This window comes from Lissotriton vulgaris, chromosome 1_1, assembly GCF_964263255.1.
Source record: "Lissotriton vulgaris chromosome 1_1, aLisVul1.2, whole genome shotgun sequence".
Lineage (NCBI taxonomy): Eukaryota > Metazoa > Chordata > Amphibia > Caudata > Salamandridae > Lissotriton > Lissotriton vulgaris.
This window is the reverse complement of record NC_141685.1, coordinates 787,492,846-787,518,095: the sequence shown is the minus strand read 5'-3', so window position 1 is coordinate 787,518,095 and position 25,250 is coordinate 787,492,846. Positions and strand designations below refer to the sequence as shown.

The 25,250-nt window shown below is 44.0% G+C and overlaps 1 protein-coding gene across 1 annotated transcript in view; it reads left to right on the top strand.

Moving 5' to 3' along the window:
- LOC147747830 (tumor necrosis factor ligand superfamily member 4-like) overlaps positions 1-7,641 on the top strand; it is a 137,361-nt gene extending 129,720 nt beyond the window's left edge. The window contains exon 3 of the mRNA XM_086936368.1: positions 7,286-7,641. Within this exon, the coding sequence (XP_086792494.1) occupies positions 7,286-7,641 (356 nt within the window). The remainder of the gene's footprint in view (positions 1-7,285) is intronic.
- Positions 7,642-25,250: the final 17,609 nt, after the last annotated feature.

Below are 25,250 nucleotides of genomic sequence, written 5' to 3'. Positions count from 1 at the left end.
AATTTCATACCAAGATTTAAAGCGGGCTCTGGACCGTATTCATTTTTAATCTGTTTTAGCACTTCTGGTATTACCGCCATAGACGGAACACCGTGTGTTTTTGTATAAATGGAAGCAAAGACTGTACCCCAAGTGTCACAGTCCTCCACGTGTGGTGCGATTCCCATAGGAAGGCAGATGGTCAAGATTCTGTGTTTCTCAATGGGGGTAGTATCAGGAAATACTGCCTCTATTTGAGTGATTTTCTGTGCTAACCAGAAAGGGATTTGTTCCCGTTTTACGGGTGTTTTACCAAGACATGACTGTATGTTCTGTGGTGTAATTTTATTAGTGTTCCCCTGATGAGGGGTCAGCTGTGGTACATTAACAGCTGGTTGGACTGTTGCAGTCCGCATTACAATTGGACTAATTGCCTATGTATTTTTATTAATGTTTTTAGCTGTACTAACAGCTCTTCCTTTGACATTTTTGCAATGTCCGGATGTGGTGTGTAGCTGGCTAGAACCGGCCACGTTGCTCCTGGTCTACCTAGTGGACCGAGTCTGGTAATAAGATCATTATGTTTTAGGGCGCCATTAAACCAGAGCAGGTGCTCTTGGAATTTTAGTGGGATTTCAGTCTCCTCGAAAGGAGCGTACTCTTCCGGAGGTTTCTCTATTTTGTAATAGTGAAACTCTTTTGTTCTAGCGTTTGCCGCTGGAAAGTTTATCCATGAATAGAATACCTCTGTCTGCCGATATTCGTGTGCCTCTATCACGAAAATTACTGTACCACCTTGTGGTGTCAGTCCGTTTTCTATAAGTTTTAAAATTATAGATTTTCTTAAGTGGACCGGGATGATAATTGCATCCGGGTCTGTGTCTTCGGGACCCTGCTGAGTCGCATCTACTGCGGCCCCAGTGGTTCCGTTTTCTCTTGGCATTGTATAAATGCAAGGTTTGCAGAGTAGGTCTCCAAGGAGACAAAGATTAGGTGCACAATATTTTGGAACACTGTATCCTTCAACGTTGAATAAACCAGAGCTTTACATAGGAATCTCTTCCTACTGAGTTCGGGCGGATTTTAACCTTTCACCCACTCCAGACGTCTATTGGAGTATTTACGGGAGAAAGGGGTCTGTGTGAAATATGCACGACTGAGTTACTCTAACGTCTTGCGTTAGTTTATCGCCTTACCAAACGTTGGGCGCCATGTAGCGTAGTTCCTATTTTCCCAATAGGCCCTGCGCATTGGAATAACATAAACAGTAGTATCGACGTAGAAGTGCGGATCTTCCAGGCCTCTACTGACTATGCTAAACTTAATTGGGGTTGTTACCAACTAGCTCAGAGGTCACTGGAAACTTTCTTGACTGAAATAGGAAGTGATCAGCTTCCCTGGCACAGACAAGAAGGGATTCCGTTTTCCAACAACCGTGCAACATGACAACTTTGCTCCTCAGATCAAGAGTCAATCTCTAGGGTCGTGTGAAACAATAGACAGTTATTTTACTCAGTCAGGTTGGTGCAGTTTACTTTCACAATATGTAGAGAATAGAGAGACGGGTGTTTGTCAATAAAGGGTTAACATTTATTGAACAGTCTTTCTTCTCGTACAAGAGAAATGAATTGCCACAATTGCAAGACTTGTTATGATAAAAAGTACGTACAGTAAGATAAGTATTGCGAAATAATACTGTAAAAGCATTGATATGGTTTCTTAGCCATACAATGGTTTAAAAGTAATAAAACATATATACATTCATATATACATTAGGCTAAAATACTCAACTGGTGCTTCTAACTACGCCTACCCCAGTGTACCTGACCTACGCCTAATACTTGGGAGGGGAGTAAGTAAGTAGCTTTAAGTTAAGTTGGTTTTGTCAAGGTTTGCTTCAAGAATTCTCTCTCAAGGGTTTAGTCAACACCATACCTCTGGAATAGAATGATGAAGGTCTGGTATCTCCCTCAGGGCTCGATATCCCAGTCACCTGCAAGGGTAGACCAGAAACGCTGGAGCTGGATTTCTCGGCAGGAGAAAGACAGCGTCTCTTCTTCAGCACGTCGAGGAGGAGAAGGAGGGGGGACAGCGTCCGCGGGCAGCTTGCATCTGCTGGGCTCTTGCAGGGGGACGGCTGTTCAGCTCCTAGGTTCACCACACCATCGTTCGCTAGTTAGCAGCGATAGGAGTAGCGATAGCAGCTATGATATCTTCAGCATAACAGCAGCTTCAGGCGACGGGCAACAGGGCCTTGCTTCACCAACAGCAACGAGACAGCGTTTGCTTAAGGCAATGTTGGTAAGATTTATACCTGAAAGGTGCCTTGTTTGACGTAAGTTTGCTGGACATAAGACGTCAATAAGATGTCACTAGGAAGTGATCGTCTATCAGTGCTCATTAGAGTTCTATTACTAATCAAAACACAGCAAGCGGGGATTTCCAGGTTTGCTGAGTTTTTATCTTGTTGAAGAACTCAGAGTGTTAATCTAGGAATCTCAGATAGTACTTCTGCTCTGTCATTGCACTAATTGGTTGCAAAGGAAGTGGCAGAGAAAGCTATTCTGGAATGTGGCTCTGTTCGTGTGAGGCCAGAGATGAGTTACTGAATATTGCACTTGAACGGTTATGCCAATATAGGGAATAAATGGATTTATAGCCGAATAGGGGCATAAGGTCACAGTATCGATCAGGGTCCTAGATAAGCACGCAACACTCCTATTGCCTCCATTTACTCTGTCATTATGATGTATGGTGCTGTAACACCCAGGGGGTCATTACAATGTCGGACGGAATCACTTCTGCCCAACACCTACTCAGTCATGGGACTGACCAACACCCAGCCTCCGGTCCCCATTGCCCCATTAGGATGCGACCAAACACTGTTCGGTCGCATTCCTATATTTCACTATTGGAGCATGCAGTATGACCATAAACAGGCTGCAATGCATGATCCCATAGTGTAATGGGAGGTGAGGTTCATCCCTGCACCCCGTGGCAGGCACCACAAGGTGCCTACTACAAGGTTCATGGATCAACAGGGGGCACCATAGGTGCCCACTCGGCCCGAACCGGAGGCCGTGCACCAAAGGAGACCCTGCTGGAGGCCCCCCAACACGCTTTGCGACATGGTTTCCATGTTGTACAGGCCGTCATAGAAACCATGTCAGAAACTGTCATCGTACTCTCACGGGTGGAAAGGACCACCCTCGAGATTCCTAGCCAGCTTCTGACTGGCAGACGGACTCTCTGAGTCTGTCGGAAGCCAGCCGGAATGACTGGTCAGTTTCCTTTACAACCACCTCCATTGTAATGAGGTGGTCGTAAAGGAAGCTGAGCGGCCCATTCGGATGCAGCCGTAAAGCTCTGATCGTAGGGGAGCCTTTATGAGCGGCATCGTAATCGGCCCCCCAGTTTTAATTTGCGCCGGTGTTTGAAGGTGGGGCCCCGCCAGCACTCATTTTTTGAGACTGGCACTGATTTTTGCTCATCAGACCTAGACCAAGACTGTAAAAAATATGCAAGGCAGAAAGAAGGAGAAAGAGAAAGATGACAAAACCATGACAAATGAAGAAAGAAGAAACTTGCAAGAGTGAGAGGAGTGGGCAGCTAATGTCTGGTGGTGGGTTAAAGAGGCAGGAGGTGGAATGAAGATTGCACAGCCTTGGTATTTGGCATGCTGACATTGAATAACTTCAGCCTTGGGCTTCTGAGCAAATTGTTGGGCCCTGACACTTATATTTTCTCAAATTAAGCACTGCTAATACCAATATGTGTTGCAATGCTGCTTAAGACTGTTAAATAACATTAAATACAAATGAGATTACCTTTCAAATTGATTACTATATGTGTCTATAATACTTAGCTTTGAACACACTACCAGAGATTCCATGGTTGTACAGCGAATTTACAAATCCTAGAAACAGGAAGTTCTAGTCAATACATAAAGGACCACTAAAGAAAATAGACTGCAATGACTGTAAATGGGTGAAAAAAGTGTATTAAGAGTTCAATGGAACTGTTGTTTCTCAAGTGACCTTAAACTCAGTAGGAAGGTCTAAGGCGGTAAATTAATGTTGGCAAGATACCATGAATTAAACTGAATGGGCTACCTCAAAATACTAATGTCTGTTAGAATAGAGCATGGTTTTGTGATATTTTGGTTCTGCCGTTGAACTAGACATGACCTTGCAGGGGCATGGCAAAAATGTAAAGAAGGAAGAAATGATATATTGTGTTTGCAATGTGGGTGGGCAAACCCTGACCAATGCAGTGTGTGAGAAGATTCTGGCAGGAAGGGAAACATATGCTGCACTACAAAATGTGATCACAGTAATTTACGGCCACAGTGAATGCCCACCTCAAATGACTAACCACCATTAGTCGTACAGCATTGTGGTCCACTCTGTCACACATAGCAATTCAAAAATTAAAAAATAAGTCCAAACGTATTTTTAATGTACACCTTAGTGGCAATCAAAATGACGCTACTCGCAAATTAACGTATGTCAATAACCTTTTTCTTTGCTGAACCCACAACGTGAATCCTGAAGCAAGCAACATACGTTCCAAGTATCAGATGAGTGGAATAGTCAAGCGTGTTCAGCATAGTAAACGACCTTCGGCTAGGTTCAGCGTACTTTGAAGTGATCTGATGTGAGAGGGACTATAAGAAATGTACACTTTATTCTCTGGTATTTTTGAATTATTCAATTGTTGCGTGACGATGTGGACCAGAATTGATGATTTTTGCCAACATACTCTTTTATAAAGAAAAACATGCAAGCAGAAGACTGAACCTGTGTCGTTTGTACTGACCTATTTTGTGACTTTGCTTGATATTTGTTTGGTTGTCTCTCGCAATTGCATACATGTATCCCATGCAGTGTCCAGGGCTTCAGGAATTGAGAAACGTTTTGGAAAATTGTTTTTTTGGGGGCATCGAACCATCGAAGAGGAGATCAAATTTTTGGAGAAAACACAATATAATTAAATTTGCACTTAATTGTGAGGGTCCTCAAAATGAGTTAAAAAGATTGTGTGTGACGTATTCTGGATTTTCAACCTCATTGTGGCATATGTATGTGGATTTGGTCCAAGGAAGCACAGCAAGCCACGTTGCTGCACTGCGTCAAAGTAAATGGACAGGAATGCGGCATATCTATGCCATACGAAGCATTCCAGTCATTTCCCCCTGTGCAGGATCCAGTTCGGCAGCCTAGCGCCAGGGCAGGCACCCTTGCACCAAGGTGCAAGGGTGCCTGCATTGCATGCAGGATTGTTTTTGTGCAGGAAGCTGCACTATTTCAATATCTTTGATTTGCTATACCTTCAGTGGATCTATTTTGCACTAATCTACTGTTTCTCAAGCTTCCAATGTATATTCTTATAAAACACTTTGGGCCAAATGTAGGTATCCAAATACCAGTCGGTAAACGTCTGAAAATACCGACTTTCGGCCGTTACCGACTGGTATTTGGATACTGAGATGTAGGGCATTAAAAAACACAGATTCGGTAAATTTACCGAATTGGTAATTTTAACGATTTGGTAATTTTACTGATTCGGTCAAATTACCGATTCGCCGAATCTGTGTTTTGAGATGTAGGTAGTACTGTAAACAGTGCTACAGGGCTTTAAGGATTCGTTATTTACCAACAACTATTAGTTGGTGGTTGACACCCTTGAATTTTTCGGTATTTACCGAATCGGTAATTACTGATTCGGTAATTGACATTCAATCCTATGGGCCTCCAGGCCCATAGGAATCAATGGCATATACCAAATCGGTAAATACCGATTCGGTAATTACCGAATCTTACCGATTCGGTAAAAAATACCAAATTATTACCTACATCTAATTTACCGATTCTAAAATACCGAATCAGTAAAATTCAGTATTTTAGAATCGGTAAAAAAGATTTACCTACATCTAGCCCTTTATACCAGTCCCCCACACAATGATTTACCCCTTTTTTGTCTTCTGTAAACAGCAGTTCATATGCCATTTGTGCTATTTAAGCAGTTACTTATTTAGTTTCTATGTGTTTTATTAGGTGTAAGTTTTTGTATCTTATGATGATAAACACGTAAGTCTGAATGACTAAAAAAATAAATGAAATATTATTTGACTACTATAATCAAAAAATTCAGTTGCAGGGTCAAAGGACTGGCAAGTTAGTCAGAGTTTTGAATTGTGTCCAACTGTCTCAAAAACAGGGCTAGAGGGGATCCATTGGTTTACAGCAGGGCTGTTGCTTTGTCCTTGTTGCACCCTTTCATAGATCTACTTTAAAATGTATCAGTTGTAGGTTTCTGGATGATGTACTGGCTTAGAGGTTAGTGCTTTGGATTATCTCAATGCCACTTTTACTCTGATTTAATGTTAATCGAATATATTTGTCAGTTATTGGAGTGTGGGTTTCCATTGTGGTACAGTGGTAGAAAAGAGTGGATTTTAATTTGCGCAGCTTAAGTATTTTGGCTGCAGACTTATCACACTGAATCATTGGTAAGGCTATCGAGTTAACACAGATTTTCTGTTTACCAAAGCAGCAGAGTGGGTCGAATGGCCAAGTGGTCATGGTAGGTAGTTCAAATGGCTCAGTGACAGAGGTTTAGATTATTCTAAATGTGCCAGTGGTAAATGTGTAAATTAGTTCAATTAGTCCACAAACGTAGTTCAGATTAATCGAAATAGTTCAGTAGATTACCTTAATTTTACAATACCTTTAGGTTAGTCCTAATGGCTCTGCTGACTAGCCTCAGTTAAGTCCAAATATTTCACTGCAATAGTTTTACTTAGTCTAAATGACTCACAAGTTTCAGGGTGGCCAGAAAAACATTGGAGCATAGCTGCGCAGTGGTTCAAAAGACTCATATAAGGGCCTCATGTAAAGCTATCCATAGCGGACTTGCGGACTTGCGCCAGTCACAGAAATATCTCAAAGGCTTATTCATACATTATCTTAATTGCTAACAGTGAAGGGTGTAGGTTTTTGTCAACGGTTAGTGCTTTTAGAGAAGGGTTGCCAGAGTTGAGGGTACTTCTATTAGAATATACTATTGGTAGGCATTTTGTGGTCAGCTTGCTAACTAGGACCTAGTTCAATTACAGAAACTATACTCCAATGCGGTTGGTGGTGTGATCTCTGTTGTCAGCGTAACAAAGGGTAAAAAAATGTGCTTCACGTTTCAGACAAATGTTTTAAGATATCCTTATGCTATTGCACTCATACAAAGATGCCTATGGTAAGTTCGGATTGATTGTGAAAAGTGTCAATCTCTTCATTGTCTTCTATTTTAGGAGAGCCTGGTGAGCCCCGCAAGCTGATCTGGCGCTTTGGCAAAAACAACATAGAGAACCACTTGGTCAACATCAACAAAGATGGCTGCTACCTTATTTGTGTACGTGGAAGTCTTGAGAGCGAGGGTGACAAGACAGACATCAAGGCCTACAGGAACAGAAAAGGTGAAAAGCCAGAACTCATCCTCGAGGGACAGATGACAAACACAGTGATGAATTTGTTGACTCTTCAAACATTCTATAAGGGAGACACAATGAATGTCACAGTCGGCTCCGAAGCTAAACTGAGCATTTTATCCCTTAAGCTAACTTTCCTGTTGGAGATTCCACTTGATGAGGCTGACCCTACACCTTAGTAGATGGACATTTCCATGGTGTAGATTAGTTTTTCCCATGAGCCATGCATTCCCATTGAATGAAGTATTTAATGCTGTAGGCACGTGAAACTGACCAGACTTGCTCAAAAGAACCATGTGTGCCACTGAAAAACAAGACATGCTCAGGATTAATTTATGTCTGTACTTTATGAACAGTTCATGCCACAGATAGTCTGATTCAAATGTGCTAACTCTTAATATTGGATGTTCAACTTTAAGCTAGATATTTATGAAAGGAACAAAGATGTGTGCAATTCTTCTTTGATGGACCTTTAACAATAAGCTCTGTATGTCAAATGACGTGTATTTTGTTTCTTCCACACAAGGTTCAGCTTTTGCTCTCTGTTAAAGGTCATCAGCCCTATTTATTGTTGCTTTATAATTCTTGTGCCCCAAAGAGCAGATAGGATCTTATACATTGATGGGTGTACGATGAGGGACAGCTTGACCAAGATGGCAGCTGTGACTTCCCAACACCAAGATGGCAGCTTGCACATGCTACATTCCAGTTCTAATACACCTGTTAGTTTCTTGGCTCTTCCCTGTAGCTCCAGAAGCCCAGGTACCTCAGCCCCGATCTAAAGACGGTGCTATCTCGCCTGTCTTTAGGTTGATCGATAAAAGCATTGAACTAAGCTCCAAGAACAGTTACACAATGTAACCTGCCATCTAATATGGCCAAACTATATCACTGCTAATATGATAAATGCCACCAATGAGCTAAAGTGGGAGCTTCCACTCCAGCCCCTCCTAGCACTATAACATACATTGGAAAGGGCATCTCCCATTCAGCTTGTGAATTCCCTCGTCTGACCACCATAACTGACACAAATATTATTTAACGTTATTATCCACAAGCCTTTTAATCACGTCCCCTGAGCCACGTGCTCAGTCCATTCTGAAGAAACCCCTAGATAACAAGCATTTGCAATGCAATAGGTCTCGCATTTACGAGAGTTTGAGCTATTGGCATTGTAAATGACAATGTCTTTTATTTATGTGTTGTTGTTAAAACAGATTAAAAAATGGCATTGTCATTTACAATGCCAATAGCTTAAACTCGCACAAATGTGAGAACTTTCGCATTTGTAAATGCCAACCTCCGTGCTATGAAATTAAATAAAACGCGTTAGGAGAGAGCATGTCCTGCCTGCAACAGTTAGTAGGGCAAAGCTATTTGAGAAAATAGTGCTTGGAGGCTGTAATTAAAGCCTACCGAGTAACAACACACGAAACAGGGGGTGTCGCCATTGGAGATTACAAAATGAGACAAGGCAGTACTAAGGAGGGACTACTAAGCCTATCGACCAATGAACAGCCACAGTTTACAGTGGACAATGACAAAAGTCAATAGAAAATGTGGGCGGGCGTGGGCGGAGCTTCAAGTCCCTACCTTAATACAGCATGCCTCGCAGAGCAGTGCATGCGCTGCCCAGGCTCGACCTAACAAGCTTTAAAGCACCACAGTGAAACAAGCTATGCTTTTCTTGGGAAGCTCTGCATGGTAAAATTGCAATAACATCCTCTTTTTGTTATCAGACCAAAATATTTTCACAGTCTCAGTGATATTGGTTAACATTAATGTTCATATTCCACAATTTTCAAAGTATTTTCTATTTTTTCTGTTCTATAGGAAAAATATTTCTGCTGTACGCTCATATAGAAGAGAGTATTCGTTCCCCTCTACCGTCATCTTCATGTGATTCATTGATCATTATCGATACTGTATTATTATTGTGGGGTGTGCCAAATTTATAATTTTATTGGCGAAGTTGTGCGAATCTGACAAAGTTCAAAGTGTGTGTCTTTGTGAAACGTCATTTGCAGGCTTACTTTATCACAAAACTAATTCCCCAGCAACCTCTTTCGCAAAATGTATGTTTTGTGTGTTTCCAATCTTGGAAATAATACATTTTAGTGGATTTTCACGCACGATATTTTTTAAACTTTGCGAAATTCATGGAATTGTTTATTAAAAGGGTGCTATATTAGCAAAAGTCAATCTCACAAATTTCAAACATCCCACATTACTATTCTGTTCATTTCCGGTTTCTTCTTCAAAATACCTTTTTTTTGCCTGTGTTTTGGCTGATATAGATCTGTTGTAATCGCAGATACTTGATTCCTCTGCTGACACCACCCCTTTCTTCTGAGACGTGGTTCCAGATCTGGCTTTAATCTGGTCATGTTCTTAAAAGCTTTATCTTCTAGTGGCCTACTTCACACAGGTTACTGGACCAAGTTCCATATGAAGAGTGGCATAATAAAACACGCAGCTCTTTAGTTTCTGGCTGTCGGTAAAGCACGGCAGCCAAACTAGATGACTTGACCCGTGACGTCATCACCATTGACTCCTGTGACAATATCACACTCCATTCTTTTCTTATGCACCTATAACATATTTTATTAGGTTGTACCCTAATTATGTTAACCCTGGCAGAGTAGAGCAGACCAGTCTTTAAACAAGACGGGAACTTATCGAGTGGACCACCTAACCCCTTGGTTTTGTACATGTTATAAAATAATTAAATGAAAAACTGCTTCATGACAACATTCGTGTGCATAGGCAAAGTTGATCAATGCAGGATTTAAAAGCAACTATGCTGAACCTCCAATGACCTTGGCATTCCGTTTTCTGTGGCCCTAGAGATACCCGCAGTCGCCAAACCATTCCCCCAACATGTACGGTTTGAACACAGCGATACGCCGATAACTGTGAATGACAGAGGTGTTCGTTTGCTATTTATTTGATAAAATAATGTATCTATTTAATTGTTTTTTTAAACAAAAAAACTGTTTTTTGTATGAAAAAGGAGTAGACAACTTGAATAAAAATAAGGCTGAAAGCAGAGAACCACTTTGCTGTGTATTTCACTCTTTCCTTCACGACTGTGTTCATGAAATGAAAATGAATCGGGTAGTCAAAACCATTGAGTCCCTATTAACATTACAGCTGTGGGTCTATTTTTCCAACCTTAGCTGTGGGGAATGCTATATCGAACATACTTGATAGGCAAATCAGATCCCAAGCCAGCTTTGAATTTTTTGCCTGAGCAATTAATGCAACAATTGACCACTGCAATGATTTGTATTTGGACTTTCTGCAATGTTCACACCACTTGTGCTTAGCTCCAAATGCTACCTCTTGCCTGGTGGTGGTTTGAAACAAGGTAAACTGCATCTCACTTGTGCTGGTGGATCTCAATCAGTAGAGTAATGGTTAAAATGATTGTGTTTATAAATGCAGTAGTAGGTCACACTCCCCTATCAGAAATATCCTTGTTTCTGCAGTAGATGATACCAAGAGTGTCCATTGAGTTCACTGGAACTATTAGGAAGCCTATTCTGTGACAGGAGATGGTCAGCATCTCCATTTTCATCCCCTTGCAGGGGCCTTAATTTTATGTGAAGGATGGTTGGTGTATGGAATAGATCTGGGAAGACTTAGAGGAGTTGACCACAAGTCATACACACGCTTACATTACTCTGAAGCATCTTTGATAGTGTCATTAAGCATAATATGCAAACACAACCTTTTGAATTTTATGAAGTCTATGGGGTGAGTAGTAGTGGTTTACCCATGAGTTCCCAGAAGCTGAAAACAAGTATCATTATTTAAAAGTTTCAACCTGTATGAGGTCAAAGAAAGATCAACAGCTCTACACTATCTTGTCAAGCCCAGCATGTGTGCACCATTCTGCCATAAAGAGTGAAATGTACAAGCAGAAGCAGTGGAGACACATTTTCAGGAACAGAAAGAACCACTTGTGACTGTGCCCCATCAGGCCCATATGCCAAGGAGGATGCTGGCCCCAGTATCCACTAATGATTGATTTGGTCATTTGAGAAAATATGTGAGAGGCACAGAACTCAATCTAGAGTTCACCCAAAGTGGATGTCTGCAAGGCTCTTTGCCACCTGTGTATCATTATCAGCAGCCACGGGAATGCATGAAAGTGACCAGCATGGAGGCCTTTGGTAGTCATTTTATGTGAACTTTAAAAGTACATATCTCCTTCATGGGACCTCAATAACGGCATAAAATTCCAGGCTTGATGTGAATGGTTGTAGTTGGTCACAGTAGAGGGATTGATTTTTTTGTGGGTGTTGCCTTCTAAACCCACCTCTCTAAGTATGTTGTGTTTAATGAACTATCACGATAAATTCCTCCAGGAGTGCCAGGGAAGAAGAACAACAACACTTTACCAACCAGCAGCATCACCTCTGAGAGGCAGGTCTCTATGATAGATTTTTTAGGGGAATAGTAAAGAGCTGCTTGAAAGATTTTGTTGCTTCAGACATTAGAAATAGCGTTTCTAGTAACATACACAGTAACACACACACACATACACCCACTTACACACACACAAACACACACACACAATGAAAACACCACAAAAGACTCAACCCGTTAGAAACATAGGGAAGATTTTTCTGAGTAAAACAAGACCACAATGACAAAAATCAAATAGGAAGAAGTCAAGATATTACATTTTAAGGATTAAATGTGAACACAGTGCTTAAAAGTCACAAGCGGGCAAAAGGTTACTTGAGATCATGAGGAACTGGTGCAAGTTCAAATTTCAGGCCGACGGGGCAGGCCGGCTACAGGACCCAGACAGGTCCTGCTTAAAGAAATACCTTGGATGGAGATTTTATCAATGTTGAGAGACTACTGTGTCGTTGTCGAGCCGTGCACACGTGGTTCCTCGTCTTGGTTGAGCTCCATTGAAGGGAATGCAATGCATTGTTGTTGAGCCACGTAAATCGCAGTTGTCGAGCTGCACAGTCTGTGGATCTATTGTCGCTGAGCAGCCTCTGCATCAAAGGGTGATGTAGTGACATTTCTCACACAGTCAAGGCAATGCATCAGTTTTTGCAGAAATCAGCTTCAGAACCCACTTTTTGAGGTTCAAGGCAGGAGGGGCACCCCAGGCAAGTGTAGGACTCACAAATGGCAGAGTCCAGCAGCACCAGCAGGATTGCAGGAAGTCTTTTGAGTCCCTGAGACAGCAGAAAACAGAAGGCAAGCCTGCAAGGCCTTGGAGTCACTCTGGGTTCATGTGAGATGGCTCCAGTCCTTGTCCTCAGCAGAGCAGAGATCAGCATGCAGCAGGGCAGCTCAGCAATGGAGAGAAGCAGTTCCTCAGAACACTCAGTCACAGCAAGGTGGCAATCCTTCCAGCATATAAGTCTTAACTCAAACAGAGATCTTCCCAGGTCTAGTAGTGCACTGATTTGGTAGAGCCAGGGCCCTAGTACTTGTACCCAAAAGTGCTTTTAATGTAGGGGTGACTTCAAAGGAACTCTCTGGAGTACATAACATAAGGATCCTTTTCAACCCAGTTCTGTCTGCCAGGCTATCGGTTGGGGGTTAATCACCCCCGACAGATAGCCTAGCAGACAGGACTGACTTTCGTGTAGCTTTTAGGTAAGCTGCTGGAAGGTCCAATCGATAAACAACTGACTGGTTATCTTGAAGTAAATAGGATACTGGAGTCTTCACAATCAGGTGTTATAGCCAAGCATAGCACATAGTCGCACTTGGTTACAGTGACTGACATCATCAGATGCTCACTGGATGCTGACATCCCAGCCATGCTCTTGCTCTGAGACCTATCAGCAGCATTCAATATGGTGTCCGATGCTAAGTTACTTCCAAGCTTGCATTAGATTGGTTTTGTAGGGTCATTTATATGGCACCCCTGGCTTAACTCATCAGAGCAAATGGGTTTGATACTTTGTCATATTCAGATGTCACACAGCTGCTCATTTCCTTCGATGAGAATATCGTCAAAGTAAGGAACTGCTTCTTAGCCGGAATGAAGGCTGTTGCAGGGTGGATACTAGATAACTTTCTCCAGCTGAATCCAGGGAAAACAGAGATTATTCTGTTTGGGAAGGTCCAAGATCTGTGGACTCCAGATTTGTGGCCGATGGAGTTAGGCAAAGACCCCACCCCAAGTAAGGTAATAAAAATCCTTGGAGTCAGGGTACACTAGGAACTTACTATATAAATGTTTCATCAGTTCAACAGGCACCTATTTTTACATGTTACGTCTACTGAAGAAAACCCTGATGTTCTTTCCTCTGACAGCCAGAAAGACCTTTGCACAGGCTCTAAGTTAGCTGAGTTACAGAAATGCATTACTGGCTTCCGCCAATGAGTCACTACTGACTAAATTGTAGGTAGTGCAAAACACGGCCACACAAATGATCTGTAACCAGCCTCCAAGAACAGCCTCCACACTTGTTCTACAATCTCTACACTGGCTGCCAGAAAAAAAGAATAGTCTTTAAAATATGCTTAACCTATAAAGCTCTGCAGGGGAAAGGTTCTCAGTATCTTTGTCGGAGGCTTAAGTACTATCACCCTACTAGGAATTTGCATTACAGGGATAAGGAACTTCTGTTGGTCCCACGCATTTGACGATCTAGATTTTGTGGAAGAGCCTTCTTTTACTTGGCTCCCACTTTCTGTAATAAATTGCCATTTTCTTTCTGAAACTGACATGACTATAGCAAATTTAGAAAAAGCATTTAAACAGCACTGTTTTAGATCTTACGTTCAGTTTCTTTGAGTTGACTGTGCTGAGATATACCCCAGTGATTGTACGCAGTATCAAATGATATATTACCTACTGGCGGTCGCCAGTAGGTATATATAGTTAGGACCTACTTACCATAGGAAATCCCCAACATTCTATTGGGAATAACTTTGGCGCCGATTGGGGAATCTGCGTGTAATTTTCCTTAAAATTGCTTCACTCCGCTCCGCTCCTTCCCTGAAAGTTTCGGGGGGATTAGTCAAGCGGGGGCCGAGAAAAAAGGGGGGCCCCAAAACGTGTTTTCCCCATGTTAATTTCCATAGGGACCTTTAGACACGGCTACAGCCCGAACGCTGAATGGAATTAAACCAAACTTGGCAAAATGGTAGGGCCTGGTATGCAGATGTGCCTTTGCTATGTTTGGTGAAAACCCCTGCAGTAGTTCTTGAGCAGATTGAATTTGAAATTTTTCAAATGGCATTTTCTATGGGACCTTTAGACACCGCTACAGCCCGAACGGCTGAACGGAATTACACTAAACTTGGCAAAATGGTGGGGACAGGTATGCAGTAGTGTGAACAACAAGGACCCCCTGATCAGAAATAATAATTCCTAGGACAGGGAAATAGACTGTGTATATATTACTAAAGCAATCCTAGCAAACAAAGGGGAAGGGTAGTTGCAAAAAGGAACCTACAAATTTATTTCGATACAAAAACTCTATTCTTTTTAATACATTTTCATGTTAAAATCATACATCATATACATCCAAATTACATGAACAATGGCAAGAAAACAAATTATACAATACTAATAAAATATAATCACGCAATATTAAAAAAGGAAAGTGACAATCAATACTTTCGACGCGCGTTTCGGCGTTTAGAAAAAACGCCTTCTTCAGGAGACACAAATTGTATCTGAAATACACAATTAATAAACATAAAAATACGATCACTTACATTTATTTAAAAAAGATTTGTTGCAATAGCAATAAAACATCGCATAAAACATAATTAATTCAACAAATATAAAACAACTTTCTATGTAACACACCTTCCCTGCTTGATATAGCAATGTAATATTTGCTAGACAAGTTACAAAACTCATATTTTTATATTTGAGCAGTTGTTAGGTAATCAGACCAAGGTGAATAAGGACCCAATGGAAAATAACCATCCCAAGATTAGATAGTATCGTAACGATTGTATAAAAGTGGTGAAAACCAGGGTCATTCAATCACTAGATATTGATAACCACTTTATAATTCCTAAACTGTACCATTGGCAATTATATAGTACGAGGAGGACAATACTTACTAATAAAATTTCGTCACACTGGCTAGAACCAACTCCTATTTCCTTAACAAATTCTTAATTCAGTGATGTGAAGGATATGACAGGTAATAACTGCGGGTGGAAGAGGACATACATTAGATTCCATACTTCATGGCAATGTAAAGCTATAGTACAGCTTAATCATGTGGATGATAGACACAACACAATTTGCTCACCCAAAAGAATACGTTGTTGGTTCTAGTTGGGGCTAGATGGTTCTAATCGTCGCACATAGGGACCAAAAGACCACGTTTGTAGTTCAGTATATGGTATCGTTCTGTAAACTTTCACTTTGTATCTAAATTATGAACAGAATTTAAACCATAAATACTTGTATACCTATGTCCTCATAGAGAGAGACAGCTAACTTGAACATCTAAGACGAACCACTGACAACATGATAGGCTTACCTAGATGTAATGTGGAAGCAATCTCTCTACTGCGATTATGGAGAAGCTCGATGCCTACGTCCTACTTCCTGCGTGAGCATGTAACGTCCGGCTAAATATTATGGTTATCCTAGATGGAAACAAATAACCACACTCTTTGGTATTTTGATCTCTACTGTTCAAAATTAATAACTGGTTTTAGTCCAATTCTTTAAGTTTGCCGTTCGTCACTCTTTTAACTAAGGGCGTTACTTTACACATACGCTTACCTACGAATGAAAACAGGAAATCCGTTCCAATGTGGCATTCAATTAAAACCAAAACGTTCTCCTTTTTCACTTGCCTCAAGTCTGATCTCTTTAATGAAACCGAGGCAGGGCCATAAAAAAAAAGGGGGAGGAAAAATATATTTTTTCATTATTTCTAATTGCGCCTGTATTAATGCAAAAAGTCTCAAAAAAATATTCAAGACTTCTCAATCATAGGCAGACATAACTTACATGTAAGTATAATTATTGTAGTTAGACCAGACAACCGCACCGAAAATACTCGTGTCAGGGAGGACTGAATTCTTCAAAGCCCGGAAATTATTCTCCCGTGTTTGTCTCTCGTTCAGCGTGATTCTAAATCACAAAACACAACCATCAGTATTTGTGATAGAAAATACATTGCTCGCCGAGGTTTAGGCCACTCAAAAGTTAAACTAAATGGCTTTTGCAATTCCTGAAGCCCGCCTTACCGTTAGAGACTGAGTACGAAGGTAGCACGGCGCTGCAGAAGATGACTGCCGGCGTTCCGTGGCCGTTAGGGAAAGTATTACGTGTCACGTTTCTAGACCGCCTTTAAATGCATGGATCAGTAGGTCACATGGTTAATCTCTCTTGACATCCTTAAAGCCCCAATAGCGTCACTCTGATGCTCCGTGTGTAGTGAAAGTGGCAATCATTTTTTTACAAAATGGGAAGAGTAAACGCGTAAACCTGCTATTATAAAGCAGACCATCTTGTAAAATGGAAAGTGCACTTTTATTGCACATATAATCCCTCTCTATTCTAAAGTGACAACTTAGCCACTCAAGCAATAATATATGCGTACCAACTTTTGCATGCTCACTAGCAATACTTAGGAAACTATTATTATTAAAAAGAGACTTTGATAGATTTACAGAGTGTCTCTTATCACTAAATATTTGCCTACTAGATTAAGTCAAAGCTGCCGGACAGACAATCGACTCAATTGGGGAATTATATGTACCAGAAAGTAATCCAGTAGGTGTTGCCTACTGCCAGTACAAGTAAATATCAATAATGCTGAGATTGTTCGTTGGAAGAAGTAGCTTAAAATATCGCGTTCTCCCACGGAATTTCGCTATTTAATCCTTGTTTGAAAGTGTTAAGAACAAACATCCAATAAACTTCCTTTTTCTTTTTAATGGCGCAACCACCTTTGCTGTCAGGTGTCTTTATTTTCTCCAAAATGCGCCATTGAAAGTCGTCTGGTCTGTGATTCTTATCAAGGAAGTGCTTCACTAGGGGTGCTATCAACTTGCCTGTCTTGACAGCAGATCTATGTTCAGTCAGGCGCACTTGGATGGACCTACAAGTTTCGCCGACATAGCCTAAGCCACTTGCACATAGGATAAAATAAACAACATTTGTAGTTTTACAATTCCAAATGTCATTCGCCTTGGCTAGAAAACCATTGTGGGTAAACTCTTCACCACCGAGGATGTTGTTACAAGATTTTCATGAGGAACACTCAACTGTTCCGCGTATGGGAAGGTTATTTAATAACGATCTCTGGCTCGGACATACATTAGTCTGTTTTGTTCTGAATCTTGAATGGACGATCTTGTCCTTCAAATTTCTATTCCTCTTATGTGCAAAAAGAGGTTTCACCAGCATATTTTTAGAAGTAGGATTACAATTAAGAATATGCCAGTTGGCATTAATGATCTGTCTCACACGTTCATTGAGTGTGGAATGTGTGGTCACACAGACGAGTTGGTCCTTGGCAGACAGTTCCTTCGGTGATAATAAGGCGTTGCGGTCATAAAAGCTCGCTCTTTTACAGGAACTTCTTACAAGCCTATGTGGATAACCACGATCTAAAAACGTCTTCCGCATAATAGATGCCTGCCTATTATAATCCATGAGGTTAGTACAGTTTCTACGGACCCTTAAAAATTGGGAAAAGGGGATACTCTCACGTTGGCTCTTAGGGTGAAAACTGCTAAAATGTAGCAATGTATTGCGTGCCGTGGGCTTCACAAACAAGTCAACTTCTAACTTGTTATTATTCTCTCGTATCAATAAATCAAAGAATTCAACTTGATCTACACTATATTGGGCAGTGAATTTTAGATTGTCATCAGTCAAATTGATCCACTCCAAAAACTCCAAAAGGGAGTCTTTCCCATTGGTCCAGATAATGAAGATTTCATCTATATATCTGGACCAATGGGAAATGGATTCAAAGAAAGGTGCTACTTCATTGTCAATGAATTTGTCCTCAAACGTGGACATATAGATGTTTGCTATTGATGGGGCAACTGATGCACCCATGCTTACTCCCTTTAGTTGGCGATACAGCAATTCTCCAAATTCGAAAATATTTTGGTAATGGTAAGAAGGTAGCCCTGCCTCTCTTGGGAGATGGGACGATTCCGTCTCGGAGCGAGGATTTAGGGCAACATGTATCTCGAGCGGTGAAAGAGATGATTTGGGCGGGAAAGTACATATATATTTTCTCTTTGTTTTTTTTTGTTTTTTTTTTAAAACCTTTATTTATCAAATGCACAGTACACAGCGTCTGCCTACAACCCTTTTTGGGCCGGCCGCTATGACAAACAGTCGAAAAGTAGAACACAGTATGTAGCGGGGGAGGCCACTTCGCGTTTCATTATGGAGTAGTGCATAAAACAACAATCAAAAGGATATCGAAGGTTCAATTTTGTAATTTTGTCGAAGTAAAACAAACAAAGAAACAAACACATGGTAAATCAATAGCAAGGCTCACAGGAGGGGGGGGAAAAACGGGAAACAGTATACAAGAATGGAAGCAAGTCTACTATGGGAGGGGAACGAAGAAGGGAATGTAGAATGAGAATTAATGAAAGGAACGTAATCTATGGGGAGGAGGGAATGGCTTCGGCTTAATCAAGTGGTGGGGTACAGATGTCACCCCGGTAAGCATTCCATTGCGCCCAGATCCTGTTCCACTTCCTAGGATGACCCCGTGCCTCGTACACCGTCTTCTCCCGAAACATGCACCAGTCCATGTTTTCTTTCCAGGCACTGAGCCCAGGCGGTCTATTGGAGCCCCAGAGCTGAGCTATGTCTCTCTTGGTGACCATCTTGCCCAGAGTGATCCAGAAGGTCTGAGCAGCCGTACAGTCCGTAGGCTCCCACACATTAAGAAAACAGCGTCGTGCCTCGGGAAGGAGGGGGACCCCAGTAACACGTCCCATCACATCATGGACCCTAGCCCAGAAAGCTGAGATAACCGGGCATTCCCATAAGACATGAAGAAAAGTACCATCCATACCACAGCCACGTCTACACAGTCCGTCCGTCGCAAGCCCCATTTGTACCAGACGCGTACCAGTCACATACACACGGTGGAGGACCTTTAGTTGGACAAAACGAAGCCAAAGCGGAATAGCCACCTCTTTAGGGGAAGAAATAGCCATTTGCCAGTCCTCGTCATCTAGTTCGGGCCCATCTGCCACCCAGGAGGCACCAAGCTTCTCCAGCAGGTCAGCCCTGTTGTTAATAAGTTTTTTATAAATTAAGGAAATCGTACTGTCAGGGACGTGGCCATCAAGAATACGATCCTCCAATGGGGATGACTGGGGGACGTCAGTCCCGGGGGGAAAAGCGGAGGATAAGGCATGTCGTACCTGAAGATACCGAAAATACTCCCTATCATCCAGTTGATATTCCACCTTTAGGGCATCAAAGGATTTCACAGTACCCCTGGCCCAGAGATCCTCCACCTTACTAATCCCGATCATATCCCATCTATCAAACCCTTTCGTCTGCCACAGGTTGCCCAGCCGTTCAGAATCATACAACGGGGTCATACGCGTCAATCTGCCACCCCAACCTGTAGCCACAGTAGCATCCTTCCAGGCACGCACGGCACATTTCGTAGGACCAGTCAGGAGACGGAGTGGTGACTTCGAGTATAAAGCTCTATTGAAGTTGCCGCCTGGCAACAGGAGTTTATCTAGGGCAAAAGCGGGAGCGGGCTCTGGAGAATATGTCACATGATTGATTGCACTTAAATGTGAGGCCCAGTAGTACCGTTTAATGTCGGGCAAAGCAATACCTCCATCATACCAGGAGAGTGTAAGTTTAGATAAAGCGATACGGGCACGTCCATCCCAAATCAATTGCCTCTGTAGGCCTTCGATCTCACGGAAATAGCGAGCGGGGACTGGGTCGAAAAAATTCTGCAAGGCATAAAGGAACCTGGGGAGCGACATCATTTTAAAAAGTGCCGCTCGTCCCAATGGGGACAAGGGCAATTCTCGCCACCGCCGCACATCCAGCTTGAGGCGACGGAGGGGAGCGTAGAGGTTCTGATCGTATCGCACAGAGGAATCCATGGAGACAAAGACCCCCAGATATTTAAAACCATCTTCCGCCACCTGGATCGGAAACCTGCGGGGCAGCGGAGGCAATACCCCCGCTATGACATAAACACATGACTTGGTCCAGTTAATAACCAGCCCGGAGTTCTTACCAAAGGAAGTGAGAACATCGAAGAGTACATTCAAAGACTTCTGGGGAGAGGTGAAATAGAGAAGGATATCATCGGCGTAAAGCGAGACGCGATCCTCCAGATCCGGTGCCCACCAGATCCCTTTAATCGAGGGTTCCCATCGAAGCCACGCCGCAAGGGGCTCTAGCGCCAGTGCAAAAAGAAGTGGGGAAAGCGGGCACCCCTGACGGGTGCCACGCCCCAATGGAAATGAATCGGAGCTTCTGCCGTTCACCACAACTTGAGCCAACGGTTGCTCGTACAGGAGCCTCACCCATGCAATGAAACTAGGGCCAAAGCCGAACTTGGAGAGGGCCGCCCACAGATATGGCCATTCTATGGTATCAAAGGCCATTGTAGCGTCCAAGGAGGCCACCACCGCAGGCCCAGTGAGAGTTTCAGCTCTCGCAAGAACACCGTGGAGTCTTCGCAGATTAAGGGCTGTGTTTCGATGGGGTATAAAACCGGATTGATCCGGATGGATCAAGTCACAGATTACAGACAACAGCCGATTAGCCAGGACTTTGGCAAGAATTTTGGGCTCAGCATTTAACAATGAGATGGGGCGGTAGGAGGTGCAGCGATCACGAGACTTGCCTTCTTTATGAATGACCACTATGGTAGCCAGGCGCTGTTCAGACGGAAGGACTCCAGCCTCAAATGCATCTAGAAACATGGTCCGCAAGTGAGCAGCCATTTTGTCTGGTCGAAGTTTATAGAGCTCGATAGGCAAACCATTGGGCCCCATCGCTTTACCCGATCGCAGGCATCTGATGGCAAGAGCGATATCATCTACCGTAAAAGGAGCTTCCAGGGCCAATCTATCCGCCTCTGAGACACAGGGAAGTGCGATATCACGCAACAGTAAACGGGAGTCGGCCTCATCACGGTCACTCACTGGGCTGTAAACCTTCCGAAAATGGTCCACGAAACAGTCAACAATCTCACCGGGTTCAGACACACATTCACCAGTCTCACGGGTAATGACGGGCACAACACGATTCATCCTTTCAGCCTTATCCAGCCACGCCAGGAGTTTGCTAACCTTGTCACCCACATCATACAAACGGCCCAGCTGATTCACACGCATCACCTTAGCAGCATCAGTCACACAGGCTCTATAATCCGCCTGCTTCAGTTCCAAGGAGTGTAGAAGTGCAGGCGTATCATCCCCACCCAACTCACTTTCGAGTGTGGTTATTTCGGTCTCAAGGGCCAGCACAGCCTCCCTCCTAGCTTTCCTTTCAGCTGCAATAAGAGACAGTGCGGAACCCCGTATAACAGTTTTGAAGGCCTCCCAAAGAACCGTAGGGGAAGCTACCGAACCTACATTCTCAACGAAGTAGCAATCGATCGCCTTAATCAAATCCGAGCGGAGCCGAGGGTTCTGAAAGTGCCAGGGCGGGACAGGGGGAACTCTGCTTCCAGAAAGACCTCCCACCAAAACCTCGAGCAGCAAGGGGGAATGATACCCCTGGGGAGATGTCGAACTTCCCGGACCAAGGATAAGTTAGAAGTCAGCATAAAAAAGCAATCAATCCTTGAGAGGCTGCAATGGGCACCAGAGTGGAAAGTATATTGAGTCTGTGAGGGGTGTAGCGATCGCCAGACATTCACCAGACCGAAGGTTTCCGTCATGTCAGTCAGCCACATCTGTGACAATGGCAGAACTCTAGGGGGCAGCCGATCACACTCACCCGACATCACCGAGTTAAAATCCCCACCCATGATCAGCAGTCCATCAGGGAGCCCCAGGAGAGTCTTGCCGAGATCAGCATAAGTGGTAGCCTGCAGTCCCGGGGGAACATAGACAGCAACAATTACAATTAGCTTCCCCTCCCATCTCCCCGAGACAGCAGCATAGCGACCCCGACCATCAAGGGTGACATCATCAATTTCAAGGGCTAAGGAGGATTTTACCATTATACCCACCCCTCGGGAGCCGGATGTAAAACCAGCGTGAGCGTCAAGCCGGTAGCCTCGGCGATCAAGAGCTTTACAGGCATTACCAATCAAATGGGTTTCTTGGAGTAAAACAACATCAGGGGCATGACGTCTTATAAATTGCAACACAATACCACGTTTGATCCTATCTCCCAAGCCATTAACGTTCCAAGAAAGAACCTTCACATCACCCCCCCATCCCAAAAAGTGTGTCCCAGCCCGACCCCCTCCCAGAACCTCAGATCAAGGATGTACGCAAGCAATAGAGTACCATGTGAAAAGAGAAACAGAAAACATGCAACATAACCAAGTCCCCACCACCCACCCCCCAACCATGAACCCGTTACAACACCCCCCACCCTGCACCCCTGCTGACTAAAAAGCCACCCCAAACTGCAGTGTGCCTGTCGCCCCATCTGATCTACACAAAGAAACCCCGGAGGAGGAAGGGAGAAACTACCCCAATCCGCCCCACCCCGGGCATAGAAATAAAGCACATGACATAAGTTACTCTGTAAAGATTACGATCCAAAACCGGACCTCAGGGCCCAAATTCAGTCCTGCACCGTTGCGCCTCCGTCCGCACCTCCGGGTCCTCCGCCCTCGGCGTCGTCCTTTGGCAACGAGTCTAACCAGTCACTGGCACTGTCTGGCTGATCGAAGAAGTAAGCACGGTCCCTGTATTCGATACGTAGGCGAGCGGGAAACAGCATTGCATATTTTAGTCCCAAGTCTCTCAGGCGACGTTTCACTCCGAGGAACCCAGAACGTTGCCCCTGCACCTGAGGAGTGAAGTCAGGGTAGATCGAGACAGAGTTGTTGTCGAACTTCAACGGGCCGTGTTTGCGGGCGGCCTGAAGAATGGCGTCCCTGTCTCGAAAGTGAAACAGACTAGCAATTATAGGCCTCGGGGGTCCCCCCGGCTTAACCTGCCCACCTGGGAAGCGGTAGGCGCGCTCAACCGCAAAGAACTTACTAAGGCCTGCGGGAGCGAGTTTAGCAACAATTAGCTCCTCAACCAGTAAATCGATCGAGGCAGCACCACTGTCCTCCGGCACCCCGACTAGGCGGATGTTGTTCCGTCGGGCCCTGTTGTCGTATTCCTCCATACGTTTGGTTAGCAGGTCCTGTGACGATCGCAGATTTCCAATCTCTGACTGCGCTTCCGCCATGTCCGTCACCAGACTGGAAGCCTTTAGGTCCAGTGCCTTGACCCTCTCGTTCGTCTTGGCTAAATCGGCTCGAATAAGGGTAACATCAATCGCCACCGTGTCTATCTTGGACACGATGGCCTCATACTGCTGGCCCATATCAGCCTTGAGCCCCGCAATGGCGGCCAGTAGGTCTTGAAGCGACACTTCCGATGAGGTCGCCATGTCCGTCTTTGGGTCCAAACCACGGCTGGTAGCACTGGGGGAACCTCTCGGCTGTGTATAGCGATCGATCACATTAGACTGGACCGATCCCCCACGAGTGGTGGCCTTCCTGCGCTTCTCCATCTCAGGTTTCATCGCCATATTGGATTCAGCACCCCACTGGGCCTCCCGGGTGCGATAGAATGGCAACGACCCTCCGGACCTCGAAAGTCCAGAAAATGTCACAGACCACTGAGCCGGCACTGCGATAGAAACGTGCTGCCAATTAAAACACCAAAACAGGATTTTAGAGCAGGTCTCAGGCAGTCAATACAGGGGTGGACAAGAAACCGAAAGTGAAAGTGGCACACCATCGGTGAAGCAGATGCCAGGCAGTAGTTGTTGTTGCATTACTGCTCGGCCATCCAAGGCAGCAGAGTCCCCGGTCCCGTCCGGGGCTAGGCCAGAAATCTTGAGACGACGTAAAAATGGTCCCCGAAGTCCGATTTCGGCCCAAAAAAGTTCTGCAGCATCAGAAAGAGCAGCACTTCAAAAGCCAGTCAAAGTGACCAGGATAGCAGAAGGATAAATCAATAAGGGCGGCGCGGGTCTCGGGAGCTCTCTGCTCACGCGACCATCTTGGATGCCCGCGTAGCTCCTCCCCTTATTTTCTCTTTGTTGTTAGACAATAGGGAAATGGAAAATGCCAAAATGCTAAAAGAATGGATACACCCTAGCGAATGGAGAGTACAGTGTGCAAAGTTTAGGGTGGAGGAAACACTGAGCAATTGGATCAGGGCATTCTCCATCCTTACAGCTATCACTGTTGAACGCCCTCCAAACGTGCATGCGGCAATGGCGTGCTATCAGAGCAGGATTGTGGGTTGGAGCGAGCAATATGCCGTGGACGCATGGAAAGAATATGATGTGAATTTCAGAAAGTCGTTTGTCATTATCATGGGACAAGGTGGACTCATTGTCGTGGCATAGGCAGTTCGGAGGGGGCACGGCCCCCACCCAGCCAGGGACCGTAACCAACGTGTTCCCCGCAATGACCCAGCAGCCCTTTCGTGCGGCGCCAGGGAATGAGTTCCCAGGGACAGGTAGGGGGGGCGGCGGGGAAAGAAAAGGTGTATGTTGGGACTTTAACAAGTGTTCCTGTAGTAGATCGGCCGGCACTTGAAGATTTAGACATGCATGTGCAATCTGTGGTCACACCTCTCACCCCGAGACGACTTGCAGAAAAAG